The sequence below is a fragment of the Poecilia latipinna genome, unplaced genomic scaffold (assembly GCF_001443285.1).
Source record: "Poecilia latipinna isolate Pla-1442-1.1 unplaced genomic scaffold, P_latipinna-1.0 Scaffold1165, whole genome shotgun sequence".
Taxonomy (NCBI): domain Eukaryota; kingdom Metazoa; phylum Chordata; class Actinopteri; order Cyprinodontiformes; family Poeciliidae; genus Poecilia; species Poecilia latipinna.
This window is the reverse complement of record NW_015113781.1, coordinates 65981-90485: the sequence shown is the minus strand read 5'-3', so window position 1 is coordinate 90485 and position 24505 is coordinate 65981. Positions and strand designations below refer to the sequence as shown.

Here is a 24505-nt window from a genome sequence, read left to right as displayed (position 1 = left end):
AGATCAGGAACAAACTAACAGGGAAGGATTATCAATGAACACCAACGAGTTCTCCGTCTGCCTCTCACTCCTCACAGCCAGTATGATAAAGCAGAGAAAACACTGTGACACAATTCTCCACCACTGCTACACATGTGGTCAAAATCAGAATAAATAATAAGGAATCTAATATTTCAGTAGCATATTCTCAGTGAAATGTTTAGAAATATCGTAGCATTTATTACAGTAAGTTTATGCAGTTGAGTAAAAATCGCACAATAAGAATGTATTAATATTAAGAAAAGATAAATATGTTGTGGGGTAATAGATGTAACTCATGTAAATGCACAATAAAATTAAAACATATACTGTTATTGTGTATTATGTACTGTATTATTATTGTCTGTTTATCTAATTTTTATTGTTTGTTTTACATTTTCATATTGCTAAAAAGTAAATCACTTAATAAGTAGGAGAGAGTCTAATGTGCCAGACTGACATTTTATTTTTTTAAATCACCAGAATAAAGTCATAATAATATGAAAATAAAGTCACAAAGTTATGAGAATAAAATCATTATGAGATGAATGTTTAATGAGTTATGATGCCGTCAGCTAGTCATGTGACCAGCTCAGCTAGTTCAGTGATGTGTTAAAAGATGAAATATTTTCTTATTTGTAAAACCGATGCCAAAGCATAACTTCTTCAAATTAGTTAGTCACAAGACGTGCAACATTTTTCATTTTAACTTGTTATTATTTTTGGTGTATAAGTTTTCATAAAATTACTGCTTCATTTTCCTACTATTATGACTTTATTCTGGTAATAATATGACTTTAAAAACATCTTAGCCTGGCTCTAATACTTTATTGTAAATAAAGCTCTAATGTAAGGTATTAAACTAATCGGTTTTGCAACTTCTGGTATGATATACATAATTTGAAGATACAAAAGTTTCAGTTTGTCTATAATTCTTCCCAGAAATACATTCAGCTTTTCAACATTCTGCATTATTGTTAGTTTTCATGTTAAACTGAAGACAGGTTTTTGGGGTCATCCATTTTGTCTTTGACCAGAATTCTGTTTGATTTGAATTTTCACCCAGTTCAGGCTCACCCGTCCTGAAAAAAGTCTTCATTTTTCTGGAACTGGTCTTTAGGTCCCTCTTCATCGTCATCGGGTGCAGGCTTGGGTCCGTCATGGACTTCAGCCGTGGTTTTGGCGTTCTCAGGGCTGGCATCGATGTCGTCGTAGTTTTCCTGTGAGTCTTCCACTTCGTAGGTCACACCGTCTGTTCAAAGACAAACAGCTAGCAGTCAGCCAGGTGAATTCAGCGTATTGAAATGATGATTGAAACCGGATGAAAACTTTCCATCACTTGGCTTATCAACCCCGTCTTGCAGGTCTTGGTCTTTAGCAGCTCGGACCACGGAGCCCTGAGGTGTGAGAGGCTGAGCCTCGGTCACCTCATCCACGTCGTCATAGTTGTAGGACCTGTTGCTCTCCACATCTCTCTCCTTCTCCACATCTGAGTCGGATCTGAATCCTACATTAAAAACTCAGAGCTCAGACGAAGCAAAATGTCTGCTGATTGAATATTAATGGCTGTTCATAAGCCATTCATCTTTGTTTCAAAAATTAAAAGATAAATAAATTTAAATCTATTGAAATGAACTGCTTAGTTGTACTTACTGCCACGATTGAAGCTTCCCATTTCATCTGATTTGTCGACGTCTTCATACTCTCCACTATCCCAGTCTGCTTCTTCCATATCTGCTGCTTTAGAAACAGGTCAGAAATTTACTGATAGATTTTAAAACACTAAAAACAAAAACATAAATTGAAACACCTGTCAGAAGACTCAAACGTCCAAATTGACCACTGAGTTCAAAGTAATCGCAGTTCAACGTCAGCAACCTGCTTTCACAAAGTTCCACTGTTGAAAAATGACTAAATGTGACCTATGACTCTCACCACCAAAGAAAAAAACAATACAAATAGAATGTTGGTAAAACTAAAAGACTTCTTTGAACTTTAAAAGAAAGGCACAAACAGTGTTTTTGAGAAACACAATAACTGACCCAAACAGACGTTAGGCATCATTTTTGAAAAGATGAAAGCAAAATTCTTGTTTTTGGATCTAACAAGCACTGAGGCAACATGCTTTTAATAAAAGCATGTTGCCTCATTCTGAAGAGGAAATATAGCAGTAGCTACATTTCCATCCAATTCTTAGGTGAATTCTTGAGTGAACCTTTAAAATGTCGCAAAAAACAAAAACATGAGTTAGGTGCATTCCCATCCCTGATTTGGAGCGAATCAACTAATGGGTAATTTTGTCAGTTTGCATGTAGTTGTTTTGTCGCTGTAAGAAATGAGATATAAACGTCACAAACTAGAATGAATCACTCAAAACTGGAGCTGGAGGTTTAGGCCACGAAATGTTTCTGAGTCTCGTGACACAGACCCACCTGTAGGTGGGTAGCGTTCACTACATCAGAACTTATTTGGCAAATATGTTTCCATCTTTACTTTAGCATCTTAGCAATTTTTCAGAAAAGCCAAAAACCACCGCAAACATTTTTACAAGACTGAGAAAGTTATTTCTCAATCTCAGAGAAATAAGAGATTGAGAAATAATCTCAGTCTCTTGTTTCTAAAAAACAGGTTAATTAATTTTCCATATCTAGGAATTCTGAGAAGTATTTCATTATTTTCTAATGAAATACTTCAAAATGTGCATTAAAAAAAGTGTTGATGGAAACACAGTTAATGACTCCAAACACAGCCATAAGCGAGCAGTGTCTTGGTTTCAGCACAACAAGCCCTGAACCTTCATCTGACAGAAAACCAGGCAGGTGGCATCAAACTGTTGGAGGCAAAGCCAAGAAATGCAGAGGGACTGTGGAGTCTAGTCAAATCACTGGGAACTGGAATAGCTGAGAAAGCAGTCTGACAGCACACAACACAGAGGCATAGCAGTTATCAAAAATATTATTTATGCATCTAAATATAGGCCAATTATGACAGAGTGAGAAAAAGTGAAAAGATAAGTTATAAAATTACGAAAACAGTAATGAAATGAAGAGAATAAAGTCATATATTATGATAATAATATATAAGATTAAAATCGAAATAATACAAGAAGTCATAATATTTTGAGAATAAAATCATGGTATTATAATGATAAAGTCATAATACCACAAGAATACAGTTGTAGGAGAATAAAATCTTAATAATACAAGAATAAAGCCATAATATTTTGGGAATAAACTTTATTCCTGTACGACTTTATTATTTTCTTTATTCTCATGAAAATTACTCTCATAGTTATGACTTGTTCTTAGCATGACCCTGGTACTAATTCACAGGAAAGCTAAATCATTTTCACTTCATCCAGTAAATATTTGATTTTGTAAATAAAAGCCATCTCAGCTGTTTTTGACCAGTCCAGTGTCTTTTGAAATAAATTAGACTTTTTTTCTCTTCAGGTTTTAATTTGAATTGTATGTGCAATGTTAACTTTGCATTTGCCTATATACATATAGAAGGGGAACTCATAAGAAAAATGTTCAGACAGACTCTTTTAATAAGCAGTTTTGTTTCTAATATCAGATTCTTGCCTCTGTTTCTATCAGTGTAGAGTTGGTTCATGGTGAATGTAACCCACAGAACCCTTTACTGACGTTCCGCTCAACAATGAGAACACTTCATTGTGTTTTCTTGGACATTACGCCAAGGTCCGATTTCAGGAAGCATGAAGACAGACTGCCCCCTAGAGGAAACACACTGCAGCACACCTTTGTCCTCCATTGGCTCAAACTCTGACTTGGGCTCAGACAGAGAACCACAGTTGTTGTTTTAATGGATAAAAACATCTACTGAGCATTTAGTGGAAATGGTTTCAGAGTACTTACATGGCATCATGGATTTCCTGTTCTTCCTCTTAATGCGGTATCGCACAAATACCACAATCAATGACACCAGGATAAGAACAATTAGCACTCCAACAATAATAGGAACTGGATCTGTTGGTTCTGTTGGGGGAGGTTGTGTTGGTGGCTCCTGGTAACCTGAGATCAGAACAGGAATCAGAAGGAAGGCCATTAGATGTTATTTCCTTTCCTCCATCTTTGCATCACAACTGAGAGAAAATGTGAATATTGCAATGAAATGCTAAAAGTGACCAGTGAATATTTGTCCTCTGCTGTAGTTACCTTTACAGAAAAAAGAAGTAGGATTTTGACAGGTCTCCTTTAAGACACAGTAGTGCGGGTCTTTGTAGGAACTGCCACAGTCGAAACTTTTTTCCACTTTGGTCTTGTAAAAAATAAAACTTCAGTTAACACTATTTTACGTGAAATGAGTAAGACTCAAATACCTGTCCAAATATTTACAGGATTGAAGATTTACCTGCGGAATGTCTTTTTTCTTGTTTGAATCAAAAATTCCACAATTTAATTTGTTGCACAATTTATCTGATAACTCTCTTGTAAAGTTGGCTGGGCACACTTCCACATATTTGTCTGGGGTTTTCTGATATTTGATACGTAGCACACCACCACAACTGTCTGTTGTGTTAAACTCCACGTCACCTGCAATTCAAAAAGATATAAAGTCAAATTAAAAACACATTTGTTGGAAACTTAAACATGACAGAAAATGTAGTCATGAGTTCTGTCTGACAAAAAAGTTTTCTTTTTTTTTAAACATATGACATGCCCTTCTGTAGAATGTGGCAAAATAATCAGTTCCTTTCCACCAGATAATCTGATTTGAATTTGTTAGTACATAAATATCATAATGATGAATAAATATTCTTTCAGATCTTGCTCCAGGCCATTTAAAAGGGACTTTTCCAGTGGACTAAGAACACAAAACAAGTATTTCACATCATTTAGTATAGAAGTAAATTCTCAGACAAGAAAAGTAAATAAGTAAATAAATAAATAGGGGGCTGCACAGTGGCGCAGTTGGTAAGCTGTTGCTGTTGCCTCATAGCAAGAAGGTTCTGGGTTTGGTTCCCAGCCCGGGTCTTTCTGCATGGAGTTTGCATGTTTTCCCTGTGCATGTGTGGGTTTTCTCCAGATACTCCTAGATGTGAGTGTGTGTGCATGGTTGTTTGTCCTGTGTGTCTTTGTGTTGCACTGCGACAGACTGGCGACTTGTCCAGGGTGACCCCGCCTCTCACCTGGAAAGCTAGCTGGAGATAGGCACCAGCAACCCTCCAGACCCCACCAAGGGACAAGGGTGTAAAGAAAATGGATGAATAGGGTGGATGAACACTTACGGCTGCAGTAGATAAATACAGGCCCTTCGTTGCACTTCCCTTCGGTTCGTCGGCACTGACCAATGAGGTAATTGTGGTTCTCACAGTGGACATGATAGGAAACTGTAAGAGTTTTACGTTGGTTTTTGCTCAGATTAGGAATGGCATTGCCTCTTCCCAGCTGTTGGCAAACCATGTGTGAATATTCCTCTTTCCAGTGACTGTTGCAGACTGAAACATTATTTATTGACAGCTCTCCATTTGCTGAAAGCTTAACAGTTGGTTCACCTGTAAACAAAAGCAGAAAAAGTCAAACTGATATTTGTTCTGAATGAAGAGAGAGCAGACAACATCAACTGTGTCAACTAAACACTGAGTTCTACAAGTTTAATAAATAAAATCATCCTTTGAAAAATACCCTTTGTAATAACTTAGGTTATCTTTGTCTGATTTTTAAAATTTGCTTTATCAGAAATATTGAAGGTGACAAAGAAGTAAAAATAGAAGAAATCTGTAAGTAGGCCAAATGACCATTAGGCATTTAGTTCTTATTAGAAGCAGAGGAAGCATTACAATTGAAGTTTACACAACACTGAAGGTGAACTGTAGCTTCAATAGACATTCAAATTTGACTGCAGATTTTTCCTAAAAATAAAATGTAGTTGTTGAAAAACAAAAATGCTGTAGAATTTGTCTGTAGCCTCTGTTTCCATCATGGTTTATTTTCACAGCTACGTTTCTAACACTGTCAGTGAGGCTGTAATTATTAAAGAATAATCCACCACAAAATAAATCTTACCATCGCATTCAATGAAGAGTTTTGCTGTTTCATTCTGATCTCGTTGCTGTTTCTGTGTTTCACAATCCCAGATATTGGTAGAATTTTTGCACTTAAAAATTCCTTCATACCAATTGTCAGCCTTGAGGAGTTCAGTTGAGTTTTTGTAGTTTGTGTAGTTCCCGCACTTCATAGCTTCACAAAGCTTCTCCCCCACGTCTTTTGAAAACTCTTGACTGGAGACAAAATTTCTTTTGGGCTCAGATTCCTTGTTGGAGTAAACAACCAGGTCTCCCTTACAGATGTTCTCAGAGGACGTCTGTGAAGGGCCAAAGTCCTCCAGTGCCAAAGTCTTCCAGTCTAAGACAAACGGCAGGAATCATATGAGAGCATGGCTAAAATACTTTAAGCAGAAATGTTTCGAAACAAATAAGAATCACACTAACTGGAGCAGTGGAGGCCTCCAAGGTCTGAAGTCTGGCTGTTGCTTCCAGACAACTCGGCCGTTTCAACTTTACATTCAGCTATTGTCTTTTGTGAACATTCCTGTATTATGATGACATGATTTTCTGTTGGATTAGGCCCAAAGTAGGGCTTTGAGCTCAGACCGTTGCCGCATTGCAGCTCCGTACAGATGGTGTTTTGAGTTTCCTTGTTGTCGAGAGTCTTTTTGCTCACTGGTAACCATTGGCCTTCGTAAGACACCTCAACGTTTCCAGAACATTTGTGACGCTGATTATCCTTATCATTAAATCTTGGCTTAATGCTGCCTGAAACAGAAACAGTAATTTTTTTTTTAAATTTGGCGAAAACCAAAGAAAATACTACCAGTTTTAACATTTTTTTTTTTTTTTTTTCAAAAAACAAGCCAATACCTTTACAAACAACATAGGCAGGTTTCCTGGAATCTGGATTCCTTGTGGATTCTGGATTCATATCCATTTTAACAATGCTATACTGCCTCATATTGGTGCTATTCTTCATTTTAAACAGACTTTTGAACTTAATTCCATCGCTTGTACCAGGCTTTTTTATGGGTTTTAGAATCTCAGTCCCACAGCCGAGTTCTTTACACAGCTCCTTGGACAGCGTATCTGACCAGTGCTCTCCACTTACATAACCGGTCTCATTTCCTGTAGAAATGTTGACCATTCCCCAGCATGTGTCCGTCAAAGTCACTGTAATATTTCCTATTGTGGTGTGGAAAACAAAGAATAAAAGCTTAGTTTTTTTCTAAAAGTTCCACCAAAAAACAAATTCAGTATGTGCTTATATGTTTAGCATTTGGATTACCTTCACATTCCACATGAGCAATAGTTGAATTACTTGAGTTAATTTGTGTTTTGTTGCAGTCAAAGATTGACTTCTGATCAGATGAGCAGCTAAATGATTCGTTCCACATGCGATTTTTGACTCCAGGAGAGCTCTGATTGTGTCTTGTCGCGTTCCCACAGTGCATCTGCTGGCACACTTTGTCGGCTAACTCTTTATTCCATCTTTCGTTTGACCCTGAGAGCCAATAGAGTTCTTCTTTGTACTCGATCGCCACATCGCCAGAACATGATTGGGGTCCATCCAGAAATAGCAACTTGTTTTCTGTGCAAACAAAGACAAGAGCCGTGAAGGAGGTGCAGCTGCAGCTTTTTTCAGATCAAACCTTGCAAATATTTAACTGAAATTGCCTTCAGTTAAAACTAATCATTTGATTAGCTTCCTCAAATGAAAACACGTTTCTCATCATGTCAATTAAATTATGGTTTCTTTTAAAGGGTCATTATTATGTATTTTCCATAGAAATTATAAAAATGTTTCATTTATCAACTTTAAAATCTCCTGCTCTTTCTGAAACTCCGCCTTGAGGAAGTCGTCACAACATCCCTCCTCTGTTTATCCTTTAACAACATTTTAACCAGAGTGACACTGAGCTCAGCAGACACAGTTCCACCAGGTGTTTGCTAATAGATGTTGGCTAGTCTGAAGGAGCTGAGTGGGGGAGTCGCAGGGGAGGACTGGTCTGTGAGGCGTCTGAGCTGCATCTCAAAGGCAGAGCTAGGTCCACCCAGACGTTTTGCACAGCTGGATGGTTGCCATGAAAGAATAACATGCATGAAAGAATCAAAAGTAATACTCCAGTTATGTTTTTAATGAGGAAACATCATTATGGCATGATATGAAGCTCAATTTAATATAATACTGCTTATTTAATTGCAATCCTAATATGTCGTAAATAAACACCTGTACATTATATCTGGGTAACAGTGCATTTAATGAAGGTGTTAAAAAGTTCAGTAACACTTTATTTGAAGGGCGGTGAATAAGACTGACATGACACTGTCATAAACATGACATAACACCTGTCATGAACATGAATAAGTCTTCATGAATATTTATGACTGTTGTCATAAAGCGTCATTCGGTAAATTATGACACTTTTAATACAAAGTTGACATTATTCAAAATGTCTTTGTTATGACAACTTGACATTAACCAAGAAATCATTACTGATATAAATTTGTTATAAAAGTATTACTGATTGCACTTTAAAAATTAGGTAACTTTATGTTATTAAAGGTTACGTTTAAACAGTAATGATTTCTTGGTTAATGTCAAGTTGCCATAACAAAGACATTTTAAATAATGTCAACTTTGTATTAAAAGTGTCATAATTTACCAAATGATGCTTTATGACAGTCATAAATATTCATGAAGGCTTATTCATGTTCATGACATGTGTTATGTCATGTTTATGACAGTATCATGACAGTCTTATTCACCGCCCTTCAAATAAAGTGTTACCAAAAGTTCAACCTTTGTCGCACAAATATTGTAATAATAACAGTAATCAAAATATTTTTCTCACTTAAACTAATACTTTGGATTCAGTTTCACAGTTGAGTTTGTTTTAGAAGGAACTTGTTGATAACCTGCATAAGATATCCCACTCTATCCTGGATATCAAAGGGGAGGGGTGGGTACGAGAGTGATTGACAGCACTAAGACCCTCCTCTTGGTTTCTGGTGTATTACTGCAATTAGCACTGGGAGAAGGCAGAGAATTATCTGTGTCCTATTATACTGTCACGACATACTGATAATTTTTACAATTATGTAAAAAACATATTTTTGTAAAAGTTACATACTACAGTTTAAAAGAGATATTGGACTATTTTCTCTGGTAAATTGGATGAATGAAGTAACTACAACTCTTTGATCAAATAATTTATGTCATTGTAAATGTTAAAAAATGATCAAGAATTAAAAATATCAGCGGTGGTGCTAGAGTAGAATTTGAAATGGGCCCCATAAGTTAAACTAAACTGGGTTCAAATGGTCCCTTGGTTATTTTCACACACATGCACAGTTGTGTCTTTTGCTTTCTGCATCGTTTCTGTAAATATTTCACATTCTATTGTTACTACCAGAAACATCTGGGAATGTTTCTGGTTGTAAAAGTGTTAAAGTGTTAAAATAACAAACAAAAAAAAGGGGGAAAAAAACAACAACTCACCATTGCAAATTAGCTGCACTGCTTTCTCATTCCTATTTTGATTGTTGGTGTTAGTGGCTGTACAGTCAGCCAGGTTTTTGTCACTCTGTTGACACCTGAAGGTCAGCATTTCACCAGTGCCCTGGCTGAATTCATCAGAATCAGATTTGTCTTTTCCATCATCCCCACAGTCCAACTGCTTGCAGGCGCGTTTTGTATAACTGCCTTCCCAGTTTTCCTTACTGACCCTTTTCCACTGGCCTTCATCCTTAACTTCCAATCTACCAGCACACTTTCCAGGGCCATCCTGCAGTCTGACTTCTCGACTACCTGAAACCAAGTGGAAAACAGAAGGTTAAAGCACTGGAAACCATCTTTAGACAGCTAGAGATGTCACTGAGTTGCTTCAAAACTTTCTGATCGGCAGTCCCACCTTGACAGACAACATAGGGAGCAGATGTGCACTTTTGACTGCGATGTTCGGCTCTGCAGTACCACAGGGAGGACTCACTGCCTGTGCACTTCACATGGTTCATTATCCCATATTTTCCGTTTATGTTTTTCAACTCCTTCTTAATCACCTGAAAGAAATGTAATGACAGCTTTCAGGTGCTTTTAATAAACAGAAAAGACAAAGAGGCTGATTGTTTCAAAACACAAAAGAATAACATGAAATGAAGAGAATAATCTTTCAAAGAATATGTTGACTCTTCTGATGCTTAAATGAACAGAGATGGCTTAGAAAAGTCATATTCAGTGACAATAAGACTTTTTAGGCTTTTTATTAAGCCTTAAAAATCCCAATTAAACAAATAATTTAACCTACTTATGTCATGTACTTTTTAGAAAATGGCCTGTCAAAATTATTAATACCCTTCTCAGTATTCAGTTCTAGTTTTCACTGGTATCCAGACAAATCATCTGGATAACAAAGACAAATCTACCAAATATAGGAGAAATATAAGACCTCAAGTATTTGAAGGTCCTGATGTTGATCAGATTCTCTATCAGGTTTAAGTTTGGAATCTTCCTGAGTTGCTCTAAAGCATTAATGTTGGTTTCAGTTGAAAGGAATGTGCTGAACACAACCTAATATCACGGTCAACCTTAATCTATCAGGGTCATGAATATGTTTGGGCTTCACTGTATCAATCAAAATGATGACAGAGGCCAGCAAGTTAACCCTGAAGACTCACCTTCCCACAATTCAGTTCTTTGCAGACCATTTCAGATTCTTTCTCAGTCCAGTCATCACCACAAACATGACTTTTTTCATCATTCTTTTGAGTCTTTTGTATTTTGACGTAACCATAACACTTGGTTTCTCTGTCACTGTCATCTGTCAGAAGGACTTTCACTTTGTCTATGTTTAGAAAGAAAAATAAATTAAAAAAGGAAAAAACGAAATAAGTGCAAAATGCAGCTCTTCTAATTTATTATTTTCAACAAATACATAAATGAAGAGGAAGGGAACTGATCACAAAATCACAAATAAAACTACTTTGCTAAATACTAACTGGATTACCTGGGCAATGCACATTGTCGTTTGCGGCATTCTGTTGAGAGGTTTCACCGCAGTGTAGTTTCTTACACAAGTCAGGAATCGTTTGATTTTTGGTTTTTTTCCACTTGTCATTCTCCTCCTCTTCCAGTTGCCCAGAGCAAACGTTGGCAGTGTTTCCTCTCAGCTGCAATCTTTTGTGGTCTGAAAACCAATCAAAGGATTTACATCTGCTTCAGTCTCACAACAGTTGCACAGATGATGTCGGCATCACACAGTGTTTGTTACCTGTACAACTGACCGCTGCAGGCAAAATGCATTCTGAGGGATGTGATTCTATGCACTGCCACAGATGTTTAATGTTCTGAATGCCTGAACAATTTATTTTTTTGAATGCCCCCTGCTGCGATTTCATGAATCCTTCAGTCCTCATCCACTGAGATGTCACCATTTTTCCAGTCTCCCCACAGCCAGGAATGCTTTTGCACAAACGTGTGGCATCATCTGCTCCTGCATTCATGAAAATAATTATAGAAAGAAGGAAAAGTTCAAAAGTGATTCATTTCTGAGTGATTATAAAGCATTATTTCAAGAACAAGGCTGCAATAGCAGAAGAAGAATGCAAAGAAAATATTAAAAACACAAAATCCCTCAGAAGCTTTGTCACATTGTCAAAAACTCTACTGTAAAAATGTCAGGAAAATGTTAGGAAAATGTCAGTAGTTAAACTGATAGTTTCACTTTTTTTCTCCAAATATAAAAATGATTAAGATGTGTTTGAAATGACAACATTGTCTTTGATATAAATTATAAAAGAAAATACATACTGAAGTAATTTCACTCGAACTTTTCATGATGTTCTTGTTGCTTCTGATCAAAGAAACATTTATACTTGTAAAGATAAAAGTGTGTATTTTGTTTTGGGCAGCGTTGGGGTTTGGTTCTTCCCTTTTGAGCCTTTGTCGGTCATTTCATGCCCAATTCTTTCAGGAGGGATAATTATTTACTCAGAGTATGACTTATATGACTTCTACAAATAATATCTAAGAAAAATAGCCCACTCAGAATTATCAAAAGTGATGTTGGCGGGGGGAAAAAAATCACTTTTGGAAAAATAAAAAATAAAAAAAATAAAATAAAATACTTAGGCCATCACTCAATAATGTGAATCAGAATAAAAATAAATGAGGATACAGTATGACACCCTCCCACTCAGAATGAGTCAATTTTTCCTTTGAGCTCTTTTACAGAATCATGTTTTACTGTGAGGATCTGAGGTGGGCTCTTACCAAACCCCTCATTGCAGATGTAACCAGTTTCCGTCTTGTCAGACTGAATTGTGTACTTGACCGCTCCTTCACACTTATGTTGTTCCAAGTGGAAGCTGATATTATCTATAAAAAAAGGTTAAAAACACTTTCAGCATTTTGAAACAGAATATTGGACTTTGATTGGTTATGTTGTTCATGGATACGTGTAATGTGAATTATCAAAGACTTACATGAACATTTGACCTTCTTCACCGTGGGCTTTCGGTAAAAGCTGACGCTTGGACCAGGCCAGCCGTCACAGTCCCACAGACTTTCTTCGTTCCCTTTGCAATCCAGTTCATTCAGCCAGACTGGGCGGCTGTAGGACCTGTACACCTTGGATTATCCTTCTGGTCGTCCACGGTGAGTTTATTTACACTCCACTTTTTCAGTTTTATTGTTCCAATTTTTGTCTCCAACATAGCCCATTTCGTTGTCGTAATAAACCTCCACATGTCCTTCACAGGGGTTAGCGTCATTTTCGTTCCGTAGGATGATCTTCCCTTGTTTTGCATCTGGTTTAAAAATGAGAGATTTATGAAGAGAGAGGCAGCATCACACATCAGCATCATGTTCAAAACCAATCTTTGTTTTGCACCAGTCAGAAGTTTTCATCCATCTGCAAGTCAAGTCAGAATAGTAGGCATGTTTAAACACAGCCAAGGGTTTTTCTGACAGGGTTCACATGTTCTCCTCATGCATGTGAGGGTTCTGTCTGGGCTGCCGATTGCAAACTTTCAGTCAAAAATGTATTAGTAAACAATCTAAATATTTAGCTTCAAATAAAATTTTAAATTCAGAGCTAAATATTAAGGTAATACACAAATTATTGGAAGTGGACTACCAAAATAAAAGCTGGTTTTTGGTGAGACCGAATCGCTTCGTGTCACGTTTTTATCATCGTTTCTTCTCTCGACTTGTACGATATTTCAGCTTAAAACTAAAGACGGCAATACAGACATTTACCAACATGTGGACATGATGCTGAAGTGACTCAGCCTCAGCAATGCAGCAGACGTTCAGAGCATCCAGCTTTTATTTTGACAGCTCACTTCTTCTAATAGGCAAGTGACTTGGCTAATTAGCTAAATAGTTAGTCCTGAGATAAATACTTAGATTGGAGTTAAAAAGTTAGATTACTCACTAAATACTTAGTTTGAAGCTACGGTAACTAAATATTTAGTTTTATCTTACTAAATATGTAGTTTGAAGTTCTAAAGGTAATAATCTATCTTTCTAACAAAATATTTTGTTTGAAGCAAAAAATAATTATTTGAATATTGAATAATATTCATAAAGAAGGTGGATACATGAGTGGAGACATTTATATACAAAACCCATTTATTATAAATATCTGAGGTTTAATTTGTGTGTTGTTTTTTTAAATCCTCTCCATAAAACTTCCACACCTCAAAAGGCATCCTTACACTAATTTAATTTGACTTATTTCCTTGAACATTATTGTTTCAGATAATAATTTATTTGTGTGTTCACTGAAATGTTAGAGCCTGACTGATTAATGACACACAAAAAATTATAAAAAAATGAAATAAAAAATAAGTTAATAAAACTCAGGCAATATGCCGGCAAGCTTTAAGCTTCATTACAAGACATTTCATGGTTTATTTTAAGTTAAATTATTTGCAGAAAATAATAACATTTTGAAGCAATAAACTCTCACTTTCACAGTACAACATGTCAAATGTTTACATACTTTCATCATGGGAAATAAGTTTGATAGGTTTAGGCTTAATGTGAAGCTTTTCTAAAAAAAATTCAGTGAAATTATTATTCAAGAAACCATTGTAATAAATAAATAAAAAGGGACTCTGTACATAAGTTTGAATTTATTTTGTATTATCTGTAATATGCACAGTCAGAAATTATGCATACATGCTTCAAGATGTATACAGACCTCAGACAAGAATATTATTTTTTTTTATTTTTTCAAAGATTTTATTGGCTCTAGTGGCCTGTATTTGAAAGTAGTTAAACAGGAAAGTGGGTAATGAGAGAGTGGGAGACATGCAGCAAAAGTCATCAGGCCGGGAATCGAACCGGCGACGGCCAGATTGAGGACTCAGGCCTCCATATGTGAGTTGTGCGTAACCACAGCACCCCGATCACACTTTTTCTCAAATGTCCCTTAGAATCGACTTTGTAGCCAATAATATTTTTCTTCTACAATTCAGGCTGAATATTTGAGCTTGCTTCTTGACAGAAGATCTAATATTTAACCAAATATTCATATTTGATGTATGTATATATTTGAATACTGACTTGTTCAAATGCATCAATAAATGCCCCCAATTTAATGATGAGGCCCATCGGTATGGGCCCATCAGGATCTAAACGAATCTAAACTTCTGCTTGTGACTGAATATGTTTTAATAATAAAAATAAATTTAAAAAACTCAAATATTTAACAGTTAGATCATAATGTTGAAAACTACTAAATAAAGAATTTCACATCTGTATAAGTTTCTGTTCAAATACAGAAAATTACTTGTTGCCTAATACTGCCATATTATTAAGTAATAATAATATTGTATATTGTTTTTTAAAAAATGTAGTTTTATAAAATAAAAAAAATAAATAAATAACAACAAATAATGTTGCGTGTAAAGTCCAAACATTAGAACTTTTGTTGTTAATTGTAGAATGATCAAACAAAATCTGCGGATGTTTAATAATGTGGTTAACACATTTATATTTAATAAACACGTTTACTTTCATAAGTGTGAGAGATGATATTCTAATCTGATGACATCAACAACTGAAAGTGACAAAGGAAAAAAAGACAGCCAAATAAGAAGTATGGTATGTAAGCATCTTGCTGGCAAGTTACTTGTAAGTCAGTTTTGTCTTATTTCAAGTGTACCATGATATCTGCTCTAGAAACCAGAACAAAAGTACTTGGTGAGATTTTGAGTTTTTGCAGTGTGATATGAAAATAAATATTCTCTTGCAAATTCAGGATCAAGTGTAACGTCTGTCACAAATGAAAAGTAAAAATAAAATCGTAACTCACCTGCTGAGTTCACCGGCCCGAAGTGAGCGAAGGTGTGGAGGAGCAGAAGCAGGAACCACATCGTCGCCACAGCGCAAAGCGACTGAGGTCTGATGATGATCTGCTCCACTTTATACTGACAGGGAAACGCCCGCCAACATGCCTGTGAGCAGCAGACGGCCCTTCTTTAAACTCTTAGATGCAGCTTGGAAGAAAAACGTACAAACTTTTTTAGTTGTTGTTTTTTCACAAAAATGCACAAATTTAACATAACTCAAACGTCATATAATGAATACAAACTCTAAATGTCAACTATAACTTTGTGATGATAAATGACTTGAGATGTGAGAATGTGAAAAATCCGGGCCCAACAGACCTTATAGAGATTTAACAAAGCCAGGTAATAAATTCAACACAGACACAGATAATTTATTAACATTTATGAAAATAATACAAACAGACATCATATTAATGGAAAGATACAGACCTGTAATTTATTGAACTACTAACAATTTTTTTATTATTATTGCTTTTTTTCTGCAGCTAACAAAATTTTTGTGATTTGTGTAAAAGTAGACAATATAGATTTATTATTATTTTTATGCACTAATTCATGGTTCATACTCAAATTATGGATTATTGAAAATAAAGCAAAAGCAGTTTTTGTCTTGTATTCAAAAGAAGCATGAATACATAAAAAGTCAGTCTGTTTTTGTCTAACCAAACATTGCCTGTGTGATTAAATTAAGATATTGACATTTATGATATGAAAGAGATGCTAATTATGAACTTATGAACCATAAAATAAAAATCTTTTTGAGGGGTATCTGGAAAAACAACAGGTAAGCACTAAACCTTAAAAACCAACATAACATTAAAGTTAAGATTATTTAATTATTCTTATTTGTTTCACCACAATCAAAATGCAACATAACACGTCTAAAACATTCCATTTAACCTGAGAAATTCAGATTCATGAAAAAAAAATTAATAAGGAACAATCAAAATGTTATTCCAAAATTCATTTTGGAATAACATTTTGATTGTTCCTTATTATTTTTTATATTAAGTTATTTTATAATTACTTTATAATAATTTTTTTTTTATAATTTTTAATATTTCATATTTTATTTTTATTGATTTTCCTCCTTCTGTTATCGGGTTAATTATTTAGGAGATCAATACCCCTACTTGATTTTTGTCAGTTTGTAATGTTTATTGTATACACACTAATTGGTGAATAAAAAATCTTGAAAAATAATAATAATATTAATACATTAACCCACCAACTTAATATTTTTATTGTGATTGTATTTAAAGTAAACCTGTGATCTTTTGATCATGGTTTAATCCATTAGGTATTTTTTTTTATTAAATATTTTCTTTGTTAATAAAATGATAACAACAATAGTTATTCTTAGCTCACGTCTATCAGTTTGTATTTATTTCATGGTTTTCTGTGATATTCCTGACACCAGACAAACGTCCGTTTTAAAGCCTGAAGACGTTTCAGCAGAGCAGTGGAAGCGGCAGCCATCAAGGGAGTCGAATGTCACATTACATCAGAGAAATGTCAAACTATTAATATTCTTACAGAGGATAGATAATATTTGTGAGGGGTTAAAAAATGATCAGCATCCTGCTTCATGTTATCAGAAGGCATCAGGAAATTAGAAAAAAAAAAAGATGTAATAAAGATTTTAAAGTGTGTGACTTAGTCGAGATAAAGACGTTCATGTCAGATCAGGAAGAAGTCAAGTGCGGATCCAAAATCCATTTTGTTTGCTTTCTGTGTATTTACTGCATTTATGCAAGACGATGAATAACTGATTTTACCTCGAACTTCTGCAGCATAAGGTTAAAGAAGGTTGATCAATTCTTATCATGATTGAAATAAGCAAATGTCGTAACATTTGATTATTCTTACACAGATACAGAAACTTTCCATTTAGAGTTGAAGTTAGAAAACTTGAAATGAAACAAAAATCATTCAATCATACATTTCCTAAACAGTTCAGATCCTAAATACAGCAACTAAATATTGTTAGGTTTGTTATGTTTTCTTGACATTACAGCCACACATCTCTATGCATTCTACTTGTTTTCTAAGTGATAAACAAAAACAAAGCAGCCCATAAATGTCAAAGTCAAAAGAAAAGCATGCATGGCTCTCAACACATTTTACATATGAAGTCTGATAATCTGTTGTTTTAGCAACAAGACAGTTCAAAATGCTTTACACCACAACGCATTGTACAGTCACCAATTAGGAAACTAGCATGAACATCATATTTGTCAAATACCATCAAGCAAATATACATCAAATATACTGATCAATGCTAAAGTTATTATAACTCTAAGTAGTTGGGTTTTAGCCTTGATTTAAGGATCTCAGTGTTTCAGCTGTTTTGCAGTTTTCTGGAAGTTTGTTCCAGATCACAGGATCATAAAAACTGAATGCTGCTTTTCCATGTTTGGTTCTGGTTCTTCTAGGCCAGAACCAGAACCTGAGTGGTCTGGAAGGTTGATACAACAGCAGCAGATCTTTAATGTATTGTGGTGCTAAACAGTTCTTTGGTTTATAAACGAACAGCAGCATCTTAAAGTCTGTTCTCTGAGCTCCAGGGAGCCGTGGCGGAAGGACTGGGCTGGTGCGCTCTGACCTTCTGGTTCTAGTGAGGAAACCCCTTTTAATCTGTTGTCCTGGAATAAAATCCAGTGTTAACTAATCTCTTTCATAAATATCCAAATTAATCAGTACACATAAAGAGCTTGTCAGATAAAAAGTACCTCTGACATGTTAAAACGGTTGTTTTAATGTTCACATTGGTACATGAAAACTTTAAGAATTATTAAGCTTTTTTCATATTTGAACTTCTAGGATGCTTACTATATTAATATTAAGTGTTTTTGATCAGTGGAGCTTCCTAAAGTGCAGGCATTGTAATATTCAACAACATAAATATATTGAAGATAAAATAAACATGACATAAAAAAAAACATCTCAAGACACGCATACTTTTACTCTAACTGCAAATTTAAAACATTTTCAGTTTTGCTTTGCATATTGCAGAGTGTAACCTACCACATTTTTCACTTTAAATAATCAACAACTTCCATGATAATATAATAATAATAATATAATATAAATGTAGAAGAAGAAGAAATGAGGTTGAAGTTATTTTAACATGACAGGAAATAAGTTGTCTGCTAGCCTGCTGTGAGCTGTCGTTAGCTCGATTCAGATGTCATGCAAAGATGTAAAGATGTAAAGATGTAAAGGTATTGGAAGACACTGACTACAAAATGCTGCTTAACAGAACCTCTTTTCATAAAATCTGAACCGTCCCAGTGAATATGGAACAGCATCGACGTTTTCTCAGCATGGAATGACTTTGAGTTGGTAAAGTTGCAGTGGATTCTGATCGAAAATTTCAAATACCAACTTCATAAATACTGTTAAAAAATGCTAAATACATATAGAGTGGATTTCTAAAATATAGAAACCCCAGATTAGATCAACTCCGATCTGACATGGAAGTTTGAATTCAAAGTTGGATTTATTTAATTTGTTTGTGTTCCTCTGAACTCTGGGATTTTAAATAAGACTTTACACTCAAACACAGATTCCTTCAACAAAGACAAGAAATGGTGAAAAAGAGAAAATGTGACTTTAATCATTAAACTCTTTGGAATTTATTGTTGCAAAACACAAGCAAACAAGGGTGATATATATTTTAAAGTTCTTGTAAAGTCTCAGATTTAGCTTCTTACTCATATAGTCAAGACAAAAAATGAATGCCTAAATTTGCATTCCTCTTATTTCTAAATATGTACAAATGGGATTTTTCTTTAAATCAGATTAGTTTTTACTGTATTTCCTCCTTTTCGTTGTTTTTTATTTCCACATCTCTGAAGTTTAATGTCATCTTGAGTCCTTCGCCGTATATTTTTTTTACAAAACAAAACTCTAAACACAGTAATAAATTGATATTCTTCTCAATACAACTTTCAAATTCATGTTATACATTGCAGAAAAACAAAATATTTACATTTTAACATATTTTTCATATAATTTCCTTTCTAGCATTTGTGATCATTTTATAATGCAAACAGATACATAATTGTATTATTATTATTATTATTATTATTATTATTATTATTATTATTAAACTGTAAATTAAGAATAAACTCAAAGTCTGATCTGACACATCTAACACATGTAGAAAAACGGTTTTCTGTTGCAGCATGAAACGTCAGATATTCTTGATTGACACAATAAAAAGTTCAAATATGTGAACGTATGCCCATATTGTACAAATTATAACATCTATGCAAGTCAAAAATGCCCCCCACCCTCACACCCCCCTCACTACACATAAAAAAATATATATTTTTTTAAAAAAGTGTTATTTTAGCAGTGGGTGTGAAACGCCTTAACCCTCTATCGCTGAATATTACAGCCGAGCTTTCTGGGTGTCTGATCCTCTCAGAGCAGACTTGACCACATGTTTTCCATTTATCAGCGCGGCGATCAGAGCTGATGCATAACCACCAGTTTGTGACGGGGAGTTTGTTTAGCAGAAACCAAGCCACAAACCAGATCTTCTATCTCGACAGGAAACGCAGATCTTACACTCGCTTCTTCCTCACATGCATTCTCAGGAAACATGAACGCACTCACTCTTCACTGTGCTTATTAAAACTAAGTATCACAGATACTCATGAGGCTTTCATGTATTTACCTTCATGTTCATTTCCATCCTTTTTGAGAAATCTGTCTTAAAACTGCGTAAAAGGGCATTCTGAACTAAACAGCGTGACATTTACAGAAGTATGCATCGTTGCAGGAAAGTTTGTCTCTGTAGAAATATGACCTATAAAACAAAGAAAAAACTTCTGAATGTTTTATTTACTCCGTAGAATAAAACGAGATGATAGTGAAATGCAGCTTCACTTTTAACCTGATCTAGCAAAGACATGAAGGAACAGTTACAGTTAGTCTGTAAAAACGAACATGTGCAAAAATAAAGGTAGAACAAATTCATATAAACATTTCAGTGAGAGTATTTATTAAATATAATATACTTTTATCACATGCAAGACATGATTGCTCTTTGAATTTGGAGACTTATAACCTGTCCAATTAAAAAATATATAATAATAAAAAAAAAAATAAAAATAATAATAATAATAATAATAATAATAATAATAATAATAATAATATTGCAGGTACCAACATATCGCAATTTTTTTTGTTCAAAAGTTCTGAAAGTCTCATGAAGGAAAATATAGTGAGAATGATGAAGAAAATTTTATAAGAGGGATATTTCTGCAAAATTATGTTTGTTTTGTCTAGAGGTGTAAGAGGTCAACATTTTTAGCTGCTCAGATTTTATTAAAATTAAACCTTTGAAAAAGCAAGTGCTTACGAAAGTAAACTTTATTTTAAAAAGCCCCTTTTACAAGTCAGAAACCACAAAATACAAAATGGAGAAGGAGAGATGAAACAGCCTACATGTGACATAAATCTAATTAAAAGCCAGTCTGAATAAACGACTCTTCAGATGCTAAATACAGTACTGGATGCTGGATACTTTACGCAAAACTAAATATCTATTCCTTTAAAAAAAAAAAAAAAAAAAAAAAAAACCGCATCCTTAATTTTTTTTTTTTTTTTTTTTTTTTTGCTCAAAAACATGAAGTATGTCAATCAAAGTTCTGCAAACTTATTTATTTATTTATTTTTAAATCCTGCTTCATGTAAAATATTTTAGACAAAAATTGGATGCATTCCTATTAGTTTACACAACCATGAGAAACATTGTGACGTCGCCCAATTAATCACAAGAATAATAATACAATGTGTGTTTTAATTGCTGCTAGAAATTCTTTGTCATTTTAAATGACGTTGTCCTGCTGGGGTTGGTGCCACAGTGATATTGTAATAAAAACATAATGTGAAACCATAACTGTAAATAAATTCTACTGTTTTGTGATCTTATAAAAGTTACTGATTCATTTTTTTTATTATTATTATTTAATGTAGTTTTTGTGTTAAAGGATCTGAGTTTTATTTTGTAGTTGTTGTTGGACATTTTTCAGTGCCATTCTTAAATAAAAGAAGCAAATACAACATCAATAATTCATTTGCGTAATGCTAGATTTTTTTAACCTTTTAAAACTGCATTTACACGTTTTTCTTTCTAGATGTTTTAAAGATGGACATGGAGACGTTGTGGGAGTGTATGAACCATATTAGGTATATTAGATAAGGTAATTTTATTTATATAGTACGTTTTCAGCAACAAGGCAGTTCAAAATTTTAAAGCTCATCTTAAAACCCATCTATTTTACTTGGCTTTCAACTCCAGTGGGATCCAGTTTTAAATTGTATGTTTGTTTGTTTGTTTTTTAACTGTAAGCGTTTTTATTGTTTTTATTTTTTTTATTATTTTTTTTTATTGTTATGTTGTGTTTTAATGTACAGCACTTTGTATCAGCTGTGGTTGTTTTAAAGGGCTTTATAAATAAAGTTGGTATGGTATGGTAAAATGTGTAGTAGATTCTTCAAGCTGTGAGCTTTAAATCTGGATCTGCTTGGTTCTCTGACTTTATTTAAAATATATGTATTGTTTTTTACATTCCATGCAAATTCTTATCATACATTTATTATGATTAGGTATTTGTGTCTTTTTTTTTCATTCATTTAGGACAGTCTTAGACTTTTGCATTGTTTCTTTGCTTTTTTTCTTGCTCATTAATTTTTGTTACATTTTAATGTGAATTCTTTTCTTGGTTCCTGTTTCCATAAAAATTCTCTGATTTCCGCACTAATTTTTAGTTTAAATAAATAATGAACACTGGATATATTTCCTTCAGCTACGATCTTTATTGAGTCAAAGAGAGCAAACCCAAGTTGGAACACTGGTGTGATAGCAGAGACAGTGGGGCGTTCAGGATGTTACTGCATGAAATGCAACACTCTTCTTCTCACCGGACATAATATGAATGTTTTGAAGCTTCCCTACTAGAGTCTGTTCTTGATTCCGGTAAAAAAAAAAAAAAAAAAACAAAATAAAAATAATAATAAGTGAAAAGAACTAAAGAAGGCAAGAAGGTGTTACTTGGAGTTTGTTGCAAGAGATTAATAACTAAAAACAAATTCAGAATCTTGTTAGCAAGTGTAAGAAGCTTGCTTAATGTATTGCCAATGAAGGCTTTTCTATTTTTAAATGGCACCCCTCTGTGGAGATGGTCTTATCTTCTCAGAGACGCCTGGCCTTGGCCTCAGTTACATCGTTATAGTTGTGGTGTGTTTTGAGTCATTGCTGCGTTGGAAGATGAATTGTTGTTTTATGCTGCGCTCCAGTTGTACTCCAAAGTGGGACATTCTGCCTTCCCAGTCGAAAAATCAAGTGGAACACCCGCTGAAGTCAAAATTTCCACTCAAAGCTGGGAGCAACTCCGACTACGCCCAGTTATGACTTATGAGAGAGACTTCATGTTTCAAAATGGCCGCTCCTCACGTCACCAGAGGTGGAAACATGTATATTTTACAAGGCGCGGGTGTCAGAGTGCATCGGTTTAGAGTTGCAAACAACTCTAAACTGAAAAAATAAAAATAAAAATTTAAGTAAAACTTAAAATGAGCTTAAAATGAGCTTTACTTTCTTTCAGCTCTAAGAACGTTGTTCTGACGTCAAACCCAGTTCAGAGGAAACTGCTCTGCCAAAACTAATTCAACATGCCTCCATTTTCTTTCTATTCTCGTCAGATTAGATCCAGGTATTCTGTACAAACACAAAAAATATCATTTCAAAAGGAAAAACTAAAATTTGTAAATCTGACTGGACAAAAATTGTAAAAACAAATATGGAATCTGCTAAACGGTCATAAAAACTGTTCAGAACGTTGATCTTTTGTCTTGTATTGTTTTTAAGGGTCATAAACTGAAAATACAAACATATTTCACACAGACATCACATCCTAATAGCCCCACTACAGTACTCTGCTGTGAAAAAACATTTTTTAATTCAGCCACTTTAAGCCTTTCAAGAATGAACCGACTGTTTGAGCTGAAACTCAGTTTAAAGAAAGACTTGGACTAGGCCACTCCACAACCTTTGTTTATTTTCTTCTTTCTAAAACTGATATATAAAGTTGGGATTTGAAAAAAAGTGGATAATTCAAATCAAATCAAAATATAACACCATGTGGCTTTATAATCACAATTCACAAACACACACATACAGACTTAATCTTTGGCACATGCACAGTCATAAAACATATATATGCATTAAAAAAATCACAATGCTTTATGTGAACAGTGTCCAGAAAGAGCCTAGTATAAAACATTTCATGTTTTCTGAAAGCAGTATTTGTGTTTGTTGAGCAGAATCACAATCACATTCCTACATCAGGTCTGGATCTGGAAACCAACTTTGAACCAAAGGTGGTTAATCAAGCTAAATTCATGAATTACTAATAGGGCTGATTAAAATTCCACACAGGGCCAGGTTGACTTGAATAGCCTTAATGAAATAATAAATTAATCATTTTAAAGAAACAATTTGTTCAAAATCTGTAAGAAGAAAAGACTTTTTCACAACATAATAAATGTTTATCGGTGCCATGCCGTCTGTATAGTCAAAGAAGACTGACAGAATTTGAGAAGCTGTAAGTGCTGTGAGAACATGTGCTTTAAGCAACAAGATGAGGCAGTTTCACTTATGTCACGTGTTTTAATCTTTCCATAAAGCTCTTTGCAATCAAATGCATGTACTGACATCTCCACAGAAACCCACAGGCAGAAACCACAGACACCTACACAGACAGGAACCGCCTAATCAAGACCCAGAGAAATGTTTGTCACTTTAGTTTTAAAGGCAGATATGACAGAATTCAGAGGTGGAGGTAATAAAACAGAAATCATCATCATCATCATCATCATCATCATCATCATCATCATCATCATCATCATCATCATCATCCCTCTTGACCTCAAAGGAAGACTGCTTCCTATCAGCACAAAGGAACATTATAGGCCTGAGGTTCCCAAACTGTGGGGTGCGCCCTCAAATGGGGGCGCCGTGCCATTGCAGGAGGGGCGCGGGAAGCCTCAGGATGAAAAAAAAAAAAAAAAAAAAAAAAAAAACCTATGAGGGCCTAT

General features: G+C 34.5%; 1 protein-coding gene across 2 annotated transcripts; it reads right to left on the bottom strand.

The window, feature by feature from the left end:
* Positions 1-1066: 1066 nt before the first annotated feature.
* On the bottom strand, positions 1067-15479 carry LOC106960200 (scavenger receptor cysteine-rich type 1 protein M160). 2 transcript variants are annotated; one of them, XM_015053182.1, is made up of 19 exons: positions 15355-15479; positions 12515-12838; positions 12303-12407; positions 11302-11523; positions 11038-11217; positions 10709-10875; positions 9946-10093; positions 9534-9842; positions 7320-7622; positions 6902-7216; positions 6473-6796; positions 6048-6386; positions 5270-5536; positions 4393-4574; positions 4197-4299; positions 3897-4052; positions 1672-1755; positions 1352-1525; positions 1067-1270 (listed from the first exon to the last, which is right to left on the bottom strand). In XM_015053182.1, exons 4-19 carry the CDS (start codon positions 11462-11464, stop codon positions 1092-1094), a joined length of 3393 nt encoding a protein of 1130 aa, XP_014908668.1. In that variant the 5' UTR covers positions 11465-11523; positions 12303-12407; positions 12515-12838; positions 15355-15479; the 3' UTR covers positions 1067-1091. The 2 variants fall into 2 exon arrangements, with proteins under 2 accessions (XP_014908668.1, XP_014908667.1); XM_015053181.1 differs by having other exon boundaries at positions 1672-1758; positions 15355-15478.
* Between the last annotated feature and the right edge of the window lie 9026 nt (positions 15480-24505).